At 41.8% G+C, this 13013-nt stretch overlaps 1 protein-coding gene across 1 annotated transcript; it reads right to left on the reverse strand.

Moving 5' to 3' along the window:
- Nucleotides 1-5159: 5159 nt before the first annotated feature.
- Nucleotides 5160-13013, reverse strand: traf3ip3 (TRAF3 interacting protein 3; the record flags this gene model as incomplete). Its single annotated transcript, XM_080534550.1, has 13 exons — nt 5160-5360; nt 5864-5980; nt 6235-6371; nt 7187-7325; nt 7645-7782; nt 8061-8201; nt 9759-9830; nt 10599-10694; nt 10902-10931; nt 11177-11204; nt 11367-11436; nt 11523-11664; nt 12615-13013. The coding sequence occupies 13 exons, from the start codon at nt 13011-13013 to the stop codon at nt 5160-5162; spliced, it is 1710 nt and encodes a 569-aa protein (XP_080390676.1).

Below are 13013 nucleotides of genomic sequence, written 5' to 3' on the forward strand. Positions count from 1 at the left end.
AAATACAATCGTGTTCTCGATATGTACTGTATGTCCTGTCAATAATTTAACGAATGTCATTAGTTTGTGTCAGTCACTTTGTCATCAAGCATTTGAAATGGCAAGATATTTGTCAACTGTGTTTCTCTAAGTAAAATAGTATACTGTGTATATATGCATTTTATATAGACTTGCTTTCTTTTTGTGATACAGTATATCTCAAAAGTGAGTACACCCTTTAGATTTTTGCAAATATTCTGTTATACAGTATATCTCAAAAGTGAGTACACCCTTTAGATTTTTGCAAATATTCTGTTTTATCCTTTCAGGGGATAACATTATCCTACTGAAACTTTGATATAACTTAAAGTAGTCAGTGTGCTGCTTGAATAACAGTATATATTTATTGTCCTTTGAAAATTACTCAGTACACAGCTGTTAATGTCTAAACAGCTGGCAACAAAAGCGAGTACACCCCATAGTGAACATGTCCTAATTGTGCCCAATGTGTCAATATTTTGTGTGACCCCCATTGTTATCTAGCACTGCTTTAAATGTATTTTTACAGAAACATTTGCATGATTTTCATACTTGGTTGCACATGATGAGGTCTAAATACACCAATAGTGACAGTTCTATTGTTACATACATTCTTTATAACAAAAAGGGCCTACAGCTCAACAAATGGGGAATTACATTCATGGACAAAAACATACGCACTTCTGTCAGATAATGCACCACTTCTCCCAGAAAATGGTTGCAATTGCAAATGCTTTGGTATCCAAAATGTGTTTATTTCTTTTGTTTGCATTGGAACAACACAAAAAAGCAGAAAAGGTCAAATCTGATATGATTCCACACAGAACTCCAAAAATGGACAGGACAAAATTATATTTCAACTTAATATCTTGTAGCACACCCTTTGGAAAAAATAACTGAAATCAATCGCTTCCTGTAACCATGAATGAGTTTCTTACACATCTCTACTGGAATTTTGGACCACTCTTCTTTTGTCAATTGCTCCAGGCCTCTCACATTTGAAGGGTGCCTTCTCCCAACTGCTGTTTTGAGATTGTGCCACAGGTGTTCTATGGGATTTAGATCTGGACTCATTGCTGGCCACTTCCGAACTCTCCAGCACCATTTCTGGGTGCTTTTTGAAGTGTTCTTTGGGTCATTGTCCTGCTGGAAGACCCATGACCCAAAGAAACCCAGCTTTTTGACACTGGGCCCTACATTGCGCCCCTAAATTCTTTGGTAGTCTTCAGATTTCTTGATGCCATGCACAGTCAAGGCATCCGGTGCCAGAAGCAGCAAAGCAACCCCAAAACATCAGTGAACCTCCACCATGTTTGACTGTAGGGACCGTGTTCTTTTCTTTGAAGGCCTCATTTAGTTTTCTGTAAACAGTAGAATGATGTGCTTTACCAAAAAGCTCTATTTTGGTCTCATCTGTTCTCATCCTTTGTTTGGTATTTTTGAACTTTTTGTTAACATGTGTAAGTAACATTTTGTTTATAAATGTTTCTATGTCTTGATTATGCACTTATAAGGGGAAAACCACTCATGTTAAAAGGGTAGGCGCATTAATATAGTTTTTTGTTTGGTACTTTTGAGTTTTCTGTTAAGATGCGTAAGTGAAATTTTGTTGTTGTTGTTTTTGATTATGCACTCATGGGGAAAGAAAACATGCATGTAACAAGGGTAGGCGCAATAAGCCATGGCTTCAGCCTACACCTTTTTGGTCCTGGTACGCATTGTGACTGTGTACATTTTTAAAATATATGTCTTGTGAATTGTATAAGGGACCAACATAAACATTCTCAATCTCAATCTCAAATCCTGTTCTCCCAGAATGATTTTGGCTTCCCTAGGTAAGTTTTGGCAAACTCCAGTCTTGCTTTTTTATGTCTCTGTGTCAGCAGTGGGGTCCTCCTGGGTCTCCTACCATAGCGTCCCATTTAATTCATAATGGTGACGGTTAGTGCAAGCTGACACTTGTACAAGTGTGATTCCTATATTGCCAGCACCTGTGACTTGCCACAGGTGAGTTTAAATACAAATTAAATAATTGCTTGAAATACAATTATTTCTTATAATTTTGAAGTGAATGTGGATACCAAAGCATTTGTAATTGCAACAATTCTCTGGGAGAAGTGGTGCATTATCTGACAGGAGTGCAGGGGTGACAAGATTTCTGTCCATGACTGGACGTATATGGTGAAATTCAATGTCAACTTCTAAAGGGACATTTGATGATAGTTAACACTAGAGGCAAGGACACTAGCCCATGTGTCTATATCATGTTTGGTTTGTTTACAAGCATATGCACTTGTTGGTCGCTATTAGAAAACTGCACTTTCACATTTTCAGTGTGGTCAGCCAGGGGCAGCAACACGCAAAACTCTGATGGACCTTTAAGAATCCTCCAGCAGAAAACCATGATCGATTTCTTTGTTGTTTGTACTTGTATTTGTAATTCAGCCAGGAACACTCATGTCTTAGTTTAACCATTTATTGAATATAAAATGGTTATACAATTAGGCTTGTCATATTTGGATGAAGCGCTCTTTCTGCTTATCTGTCTGAGGGCCTCTGAGCCCCTCAAAACTAGACTCTAGTTCTTCCAGGCTGAGTCTACTCCACGTTACTTCCTTTCCTGGGGGTCATTCCACTAAAGGTGGATCAGTATAGCGGCGCTATAAATAAATGCGGCGCTCAGGGAACTCGAGATTGGAAATCAAGCCTCAGGTGATTCCTCGAACGAGGATCAGCCTTGTGTCATCAGTGTTCACAGAAGACAGGCTTACAAATCTTCGATATGGGCGCGTGCACGCAGACATAAAAAGCCCTGAAGTGTCGATCTGTCGAAATGAAGATACTCCACTCTGCACGGGTACTACATTTGCGCAGCATTCCGAATTATTGATTTTTATGAAGACGGAAAAATAAGATGTAAAATAGTGCAATACTGCCGCAATTAACAAGGCGAGGGAAATGGTTTGGCAAGAAATTGCTGACCGATTAAATGCGTAGGTCATACTAGCCCCAGTTATTGTTATATGTTCATATTTTAATAAATGAATATTACTACTGTGGTGATATCCGCAGCAGGCTACAAACCGTCATATCGCCACAATGGCCTAGTGGTATTGACTGCTGCCATAGGATTTATTCGTCATTTTATATCAGTGGTTCGAATCCCTCTTCAGACACACTTTTTACTGCATTTCGTTGTCTGAATCTAATCTAAAATCTCATCTAAAAAAGTATTGTAGGCTATAAAATTATGGTGCAGGCTAATTTACAAGAACTGACACGATTACAATGGTGTTTGAAACCTTTGCATGAAATCTTCGGTTAAATGTAAAAAAAAAAAAAGAATGACTTAGTCAAGTCTCGAACTCGCAACCTTTGGAACTCGAGTCCGCAGCCTTACCCACTACGCCAGCCAGACCGCTGTGATGACGGCAATGCAAGTTGAGACAATTACTTCTTTTTTTTTTTACACTCTTTTCTTTATTGATCGATAAATCTATCTCTATCGATCTATCTATCACACTTTCAAAATATCAAGTTATCTATCACACAATCAAACTATCTATCGATCGATCACACTTTCAAAATATCAAATTATCTATCTATCACACAGTCAAACTATCTAATCAAACTATCTAATCTATCTATCTCATGTGAAGTGGGAACTAATATTTCCTAAAAGACACATGAGGAACTTTCGTTCAGGGTTTAGTTTCCGCCTGTGAGCCTTTTTTGACGCACGGATGACTATAGCCTGTGTTTTAGCCTGGTCGGGACCAGGCTAATTATATCTGACTCAGAAGGAGCTCAACCAAGCAGCGAATTATTTGATCCACATTGATGGCACCGAAAGCAAGCTAACATTTTCGAGGCTTAGAACTTTATCGAGGCTTAGAACTTTATCGAGCTTTGTGGAATAGGGCCCTGAACTCTGCACCACACTGCAACACATTAGTTTACTGGTCAACACCTGATCAGCCAGAGGAGGATGGATCCACCCTGGAGTCTGGTTCCTCTCAAGGTTTCTTCCTCCCAGGGAGTGTTTCCTTGCCACTGCCCTATATTATTCTCCCCTTTGGGGACTATGGTTTGGTGTTAGATGAGATCATACTGTTTGTATTGTATTTATTGTTCAAATTGTTTAGTATTGTTTTTGTTGTGAAGCATTTTGCGACATTTGTTTATGTAAAACATTATATAAAATGTTATTATGGCTCCTTTCTTTTGAGAGCTCTCTGCCTAGGAGTTATAAACGACCACAACACATACATGTATATTACATGGCAGGGAGCCCATACATATATCAACCCCAGACAGAAACAGACAAAGCAGAACCAAAACAGGCGGTGGCGGGAACAAAAACAATAGCAGCACTCGCTTAGCACAGTACTGACGAACAGTACCAGCAACAATATTGTAGGCTACACAGAGGTATATAGACTGACCACTTAAATAGGCCGTCATATCAACATAAATGGACTGACTTATATACATGTAAAGTGATTGTGTTGTCTGTAAACACTGATCTGTCATCTGACAGACAGGTAGCACTGCCTTAAGAGTGTCCTGACTGAACAAAGCTTGCTCTATTTATGGTCTTGCATCTCTTACTGGTTGTATTGAAAAGCATTGTTGAAAATGACTGATGACATAATGGTTTGCCATAGACTTTCTGCATAGGTTCACTATTCTAGGTATATAATAGGACATAATGCAATTCTAAATCATTCACTTGTTATTTTTCTTGAGACAGTGCAAACAACACAGTAATTGATAATCAAGTTAGGGTAAATGTTTATGACTGATATTCATCTGATGCAGGATCACAGTTTATTCAAAGATATTTGAGCACATATGCACCAATTTGGTTTATTTCAAATGCTGACATTTAAGCATTTAGGTAGCAAATTGTTGCTTTTGGACCTAGATTTGTATAACAACTTACTCACATGGTAAACATCCCGGAGTCCAAAATAGATGCCAAGAGATCAATATAATTGAGTTTGTTGAGATAGAAAGCAACATGAACATCACTTCAGAAAGGTATCAAGATAAACTTTTAAATAAATATGCATACAAAAAAATCTAAATGGACATAAAAGAACTAAATATACGACTCCTATTCCAGAGCAGTGCTGCTTTCAGATAGGCCTGAAACATCCTGAGTGTTGTGGCGAGGCGACCTCCAGTAGATAGTCCTGCACACGGTGTTCTAGGTCTGAGCAGATGTCCAGGATCTGGTCCCTGAACGGGGGGTGCCACAACCACAGCATGGCCAGCACCACCACGGCCAGGACCAGGAGCAGCAGCACACACACACCCAACCAGGAGCCACATGACCTCTACACAGACACGGTAGAGAACAGATATCAGTAACACTGTACACACACACACGGCACACAGCTTCAATGACACTGGCTACTAAGAGGAGCTTTGTGAGTGGTGCATTTTTAAAGCCTTTTTTTTTTTTACGAAGGAGCATGAGACGAAGTGCAAATCATTCATTTTCTGTAATGTTACTAATAAGGGGTCAGTGAATATAATACATCTGAGTTATCAGACAGGATTGAGGGAATTATGCTGTGGGAGGATACAACCTTTAAAATTATAGCTTGTTCAGCGGCAGAAAGACAATGAAGGGAGAGAGCTGACCCCCCCCCCCCACCCACCCACCCACACACACACACAGGTCCCGGGGTACTCCCCCTGCTGCTGCGACGGTGGCTGAGCTGTCCCGCCCCCCACCCCCACACACACAGATCCCGGGGTGCTCCCCCTGCTGCTGCGACGGTGGCTGAGCTGTCCCGCCCCCCACCCCCACACACACAGGTCCCGGGGTACTCACCCTGCTGCTGCGGCGGTGGCTGAGTTGTCGGAGCTCATCCCTGCACTGCGTCAGCCGGGCCTGGCAGGACTGGCATTCCAGCTCCATGGCCTCCAGCTCAGTCTGCAGCTCCTCACACTGCCGACAGACAGACAGACAGACAGACAGACACGTGTGTCTCTGTGTACACTTAACTGCTATTGACAACCATTTTAGTGTACATTTTCATTAACATAAGGGATTCTGTTCTGCATGATGTACTGTATATTCATAACCTGTTTATCGACTGATATTATTGAATGTTTTCACCTTCCTGCTTTTTAAACATCACTGGGATAACTTCTTATTCCTCACACTTCCACTATCATGACTGGCATAGTAAAGAGGGTCACCTCTCTCTCCTTCATCCTGAGCCTGTCCTGAGTGTGACGCAGCTGGTCCACAAGTCTAGTGTCTCCCTGTGAGAGCTGCTCTTCCTCTGGCGACACACTCAGCTGCACAACGGACTCCTGTGTCTCAGAGCTGGCATCTAGGAGTCAGGACAAGCAGGGATATTCATTATCCATTCATATTGACTAATTCATGTATTCATTAATGAATTCAATTCGTATATAAAATGTTTCCGTTGTCATGATTCAATAAGTATCTGTAATACTAACTGTCAGTAAGCTCTAATAATGTTGATATTAATAATTTAAGCATTTTATTAAGCATTAAACATGCACTAGATGATTGTCTGTAACAACTGGTGGCCTGCGAGTCACCTTTTGCTCTGACCGGTGGGTCACCCCTTATTTGTGACTTGCTTATAACCTGAATAGAGATAATGGAACTAACAGAAATGGAAACTTGTGTTTTTGACCTGTCTTAAATAGTACTAACATTTGTTACATGTCTTAGAAGCTATTGAGGAGGGGGGCAGCTGAACAGACACATAAGTTCCCCCTAACTGATGTCATTTGTTACATCACACCATTGTTCTAAATCACCCCATGGTGCCACAGCTAAAGGACATAATAGCATGTGAAAACCCCTCCCTGGAGAGGGGAGATTGGAAAGGCATGAATGTGTACTGTAACTTTGTCCTGGGTGCTCTGTTTGCTCGAGACAGACTGCCTTGCTTGCAATCATTAAAGAAGTTAAGTAGAACATATATTGTGTACGTGCCTATTTGTGCAGAGTCTCACCAAATACTTAAGTGGTAAACCTAGATTTCCACAACAAATGATTAATCTTTACCATCCTATCATTTCATTTTAAAAACTTGTTTGATTCTAGAATTAAGGTCCGTAAAAAAGGTAGGGAAAAAAAGCAGGATTCAGTGAGCAGTGGCTCTCTCCTGACCTCTTGTGTTCTGGATCTCCTTCTTCAGGGCCTGGTTGATCTCCACCAGATGGGCCATGTTGGAGCACAGCTCCACCCTCCTCAGCTCCAGCAGTGAGCCTAGCTCCTCCCTCAGTTCTGCCTCCCGACCCCGGGCCAGCTGCAGGGGAGAAGCACACAACAGCCGGCCTCTTACCTGGGTTAAGGCACAGCATTGTCTATACAGCATTTTAGCAACATTTTATAAAATGATTAAGATATCAAGTGCTTGTATTTCAGTGCATTTAATCTGACAATTCTGTAAATCACCCCAAAAGTATTTCAACAGATACAGTATGACGCTCTCTTGCATGCCCAGTTATTAAACCCAGCACACATCACATGTGGCAGGCCGTCTTGCCATGATTGCATCCCAGAGTGTCCTAGCTGCCCCCTCCTGTTGACTTTACACAACTGCCTCACTCTGTGCAGCACACTACCTCCAGTTGGCTCTGCAGCTGCTGCAGCTGGTCACTACTGAGCCCCTGGCTCCTCTTCAACTGGCCAGAGCTCTGCTTCAGCTCCTCACACAGGCCCTGCCGCCACGACACCTCCTCCTTAGCTGCCCGCAGCGCCCCCTGGTGGACATGCATATTAGCGTTACTTTGATCTTTGCCTCTTCTTAATGTTAACTCATGTAATCCTGCACAACCTATTTTCTTTGTTCTCTTGTCCTCTATGTCAACAATAATGTAGCTGTAGCAACTAGTAAAATGTGTGTTGAGCTTAAAACTGTGTGTCATTATATTCCAGACTAACCAATAGCACTGTAAATGCAAAGTACAGTTAATATTGAGATGATTTAGCACTTGTTCTAACAGTGCGCTGTGTATGAGTTACTAGTGAGAGGCCGCACCTGGAGGGTCTCAATCTTGCTGAGAGCTTCAGTCTTCTCCTGAGTGGCCCTTTGGATGGTCCTTAAGGCCTTCTCCTCATATGTCCCCTTTTCTTTCTCCATCTGTAGCACCAGCTTCTTCACTCCATCCCGGGGGAACTGCTATAGTAGGAAGCAACACTGCACATTTATAGCTACAGGTGCTAATTCTTACCCCAAATCCATGTACAGTAGACCCACATTCTAGTCGTCCACAGACAGTATCATTGGTATGAAATGGTTGTTAGTTTTGAAGACAACGGTGAAGATAGAATGGTGGTGTAAGAGAAAGGAACAACAGCTGTGTTGGAGACTTGTGATGGCTAACCACCATTCAGTCGAACTGATGAATAGACATTCCAAGCATGAGTCAGAGCTAGGGTTAGGCCTGGAGCTAGGGTTAGGGCTGGAGCTAGGGTTAGGGCTGGAGCTAGGGTTAGGGCTGGAGCTAGGGTTAGGGCTGGAGCTAGGGTTAGGGCTGGAGCTAGGGTTAGGGCTGGAGCTAGGGTTAGGGCTGGAGCTAGGGTTAGGGCTGGAGCTAGGGTTAGGTCTGGGGCTAGGGTTGTGGCTGGAGCTAGGGTTAGGCCTGGAGTTAGGGTTAGGGCTGGAGCTAGGGCCGGCCCAAGGCATAAACAGACTAAGCGGTCACTTAGGGCCACAACCACTAGAGGGTGCCATTTTATTTTATTTTTTTAAGGACTGATGTTGGATGGTCCATTGAGTCCATCTTAATGCAAGGGTAATAGTTAATGTCATTTTGGAATCAATGTCTTTGTTTTTATAGGGTCTCTGATTTGCATAGGAATCAATGATCAGGTTGTCATTATAAATTGAGCAAATGGAGAGGAACAAAACTGCTCAGGAATGTGACCCTGAGGCCTGGGGAGACAAAAATGTACAAAGTTGAATGGTGGAGAGGAAAAAGCACAGTCGATGGGACAACATCACCTCAGTCACTCTACAAAATTGGTCTATAACCAAGTGGCCCAAAAAGAATCTTTGATGCTCCCAGTTTCTGCACCATTTCTCATGTGAAGAATAGTGGTAGCTGTATCAATTCATGGGTATATTTGTCATTGGCAGGGACTGAGGAGTTTGTCAGGATCAAGAGAAAATTATACAATTTGAGAGTTGGTAGTGACATCCTAATCTACACACAGTGTGTAATTGATTCCTATGCAAATCAGAGACTCTATAAAAACAAAGATATTGATTCCAAAATGACATTAACTAATGAACTCAATTCAACTTACTGAGTGATTTGTTGATGACATTTTTGTCACTGTTTAGCTAATTTTATGCACATATTTCTGTGTTTCAATTTGAATACATTTTCAGAAATGTCTAAAAACGTTGTCATTATGGGGTATTGTGTGTGGATTGATGCCAATTTTTGATGCCCCCCCATGTCGATTAAACACCCGCCTATCGAAAACACCCGTCAATCGAAAACGTGTGTGTGTGTGTGTGTGGGGGGGGGGGGGCACATTAAAAATCTCACTTAGAGCCACAAAAGTCCTAGGGCCGGCACTGGTCAATAATGTTGTGTTTTTGCTGTTGTGACACTATTCTTTCAGTCAGTCAATCTGATGACAACGTGTGGACAAACTAGTGATAACTTGAGTGGTATTGAGGGGTGGCAGCACATCCTCAGTCGACAGCTGCAGACGCTATTCTTACCTGCAGGCACACTTGCAGCTGCACTTCCAGAGTCTTGACCTTGTTTCTCAGCAGGTCCTCATTGCAGCGATTCTGTGTGGGGAGGGAGGAAATGCATGAGTGTCACATTGAAACCTGCAGAGGAAAATGGAACTGCTGATACCACGTGTCATCACTCACTGCACTAATTAAATGCAAGCTTGAAAGGACATTGCACTAAAACCAACATTTCAAACCCACCTCTAATGTTGATTTGAAGAAAAGTGTACGACAGTTTCTGCAACTTATAAATTAGAAAAAGAAAAAAAAAATCTATCCTCCGAGGTACTAATAGCCAGGAAGAAAACATGAACAAACTCTATGTAAAAGCTATCACCTGTGGTAGTTCATTCAGTACTGCCAGAGACCAAAAGAGACGTACAGTTAAGTAGGAGTGGTAGACAAGACCATCAAGTGGCCTGCCACATTAGTCTAGTGAAAATAACACGCACTTCCTGTGTGAGTGTTAGTCTCTCTTCAGTGTAAGGTAGAGAGAGCGGCAGGAAGCTCCAAACCACAGGCTCCTCCTGTCGTTCAATAGCAACTGAGAGACACTTTAAATGATAACTACACCTCCCGTGGAACACATACATTGCTTCTCAATCAAACAATCCTCACAGCAGACAAAGAAATGTTCATATTTGAGCTACAGTATGTTGAAGTATGACCAAATGCCACAGTTCTAATGAGAGAGAGAGCCTAATAAGTGATGGTCATTCTAGTGCTTGATAGCTAGTTTAAGTGTACCCAAATCAAACTATAGGTATGTGATTGGGATAATGAATAGCCAGTGGGGACATAAAGGAGGAGAGTGTGTCTTACAGTCCATAGTTGGTCAGAAGAGTGTAGTAGAGTGGCAGCATTCTTCTGAAGGACTGCCAGCTTCTTCTTCAGGGCCTCCTCTCTCCACAAAGCCTCCTGTAGAGGTACAAGAGACCCCAGGCAAACGTTGTCATTTGTGGAGCACATGTCAATATTCAACAAGCCTGATAATCAGTATGCTGGTAACTTTGAATCATCAGAAATGTTATGTCTTTTATCTGGTCACCATGCCCTGGGATGTGATTAACTAATTAATTAGTCACAAAGAAGACAACTCAAATAAGACATACAATGACAGTTTACCTGCAAGTAATCAGCCAGCTGAAGAACATCCTGTAGTGTGAAGCAGAGAAAACGGATCATCTCATTTTGTTCTTGACTGTCAAGTAAACATTCTACACCTCAACATTTTTACTCATGCGTTGGTGCTGAGGTCATCACTGGTTATTATCTTGCTTTTTAGCATTACCAGTGGGCATCCGTTAGATGTAGGGGTCATATTGACAATAGCCTGTAACCCTTCTGGCTTGGTTGTTTGGTAGATGTTTGCAAAGACATGTTAGATAACAGGAACTCACCGATTCCTTGACAATCACAAAGCCAGGCCTGTATGGAACAGAAATACGTTTCATAGTAAGACAACAGCAATCAGAGTTGGCTGAGCTTTACCACAGCTTTCACAATGGCTCTCCAGCACATTAAATGACATTTCAGAAAAATCTAATTCCTCCACTATAATGATCCATTAAGTATTTGATTTAGACTCACTCTGTCTGTACACTAACTTCTGGCACAGTCTTTTCAATTCTGTGTAACTGGCCAGTGCCTGTATTGAGGCCTGTAGGAGTGAAACAACAAATGTTTAAAATTATTCAATATTATATGGCTACACTTTTATAGAACAGGCATAATAATGTCTCATACCCCTCTCTGTCTTTGTAGTGGCTTCTACCCTCATCTGGAGTCGTTCTCCGACTGGGCGGGTGATGGATGGAACTGCCTCTTGTTTTCTTGTACAGTTTTTCTCATTCTTCCCCAATGCAGCTTGCTCTGTCCACAATGAGGCCTGGTGAAATTAAGAGGAAATTAAGGGAACCACACCAGGGACTCTCCCATTTGAGATATATATAGTGCCCTGCATAAGTCACAGTGAATCTTTTTTTTTGGGCTCTACACTCCAAAAGTTTGGATTTGAAATCAATAACTGTGAGGTTAAAGTAGATATTTCTGAATGGTAAAACTCTGGAAGAGCTGTACAACACACGCTGCCTCAGGAAGGCCTCCAAGATCTCCAGAGACCCATCCCACCCTGGGTACGAACACTTTGCTCGGCTGCCCTCGGACAGGCGGTTCAGGACCATGTTCGCAAGGACAAACAGACTGAAGCTCAGCTTCTACCCCAGGGCCATTCAGGCCCTGAACACAGCAAAGACCTAGGTTCTAGGCCCTGGACAATCTAGACAATTTGATGGCAGCTACTAGATTGAAATCAAGTGCAATACTGAAACACAACTGTGAACATTTCAAACCTGCAAACTGCGACACTTTAATGAATGTGCAATAACACTATGTGCAATATGACAACCCTCGGGTACATAAGGTTCAGAGATAGGAAATGTTAGAATAGGTATAGCATAGCATAGAATACAGCACAGTGTTTTATTTGTATAGTATAGTATAGTGGATAGTGTACATAGCCTTTATTTATGTAAACCAGCTCTTTTCCCTTCTTGTTTTTAGTTTTTTTTCCTAGCACCAGGGGAGCCCCCCCTCCAAATGTCGTTGTTTGGTACCTGTACAATATCAATGACAATAAAGACCATTCATTCATTCATTCATTCATAAAACCAATATGTACACACATACCATAAAATTAAAGGTGAGAATCTCTACTGTAACCTCATAGTAATTGTTTGATTTAAAATCCAAAATTTTGGAGTATAGAGCCAAAAGATAAAGAAAAGAAAAAGAAGAAGAAAATGCGTTATACAGTGTTTATAGTCGGATGCCAATTACCTGTGCACTGGTGCTGAGGTCATCACTGGTTATTCTCTTGCTTGTTGTCATTACCAATGGCCGTCTGTTAGATGTGGGGGTCATACTAACAATAGCCTGTAACCCTCCTGACTTGGTTGGTTGGTAGACTTTTGCAAAGGTTCTCTCCTTGGAGTCTTTCTCTGAATCCGAAGAGGCTGACTTTAGGTTAATTGATCGTCTCCTCTGAAACTCCAACTGTCTCTTACGTTGTAGTTCTTTCTTGATCAATTTTGCGTTCAGTTCCCTTGTTGGACTCCGACAAGAAGTTATATTGTTGCGACCTCGAAGGCATTCATGTTGTTCTGCCCTTTGTTCAAGCTTTTGGTCGTATTCTCTCACATGAAACAACTCTGTCAAGGTACAATCCAGGGACTCCAT

The sequence above is a fragment of the Nansenia antarctica genome, assembly GCF_963989245.1.
Source record: "Nansenia antarctica genome assembly, chromosome: 6".
Classification (NCBI taxonomy): domain Eukaryota; kingdom Metazoa; phylum Chordata; class Actinopteri; order Argentiniformes; family Microstomatidae; genus Nansenia; species Nansenia antarctica.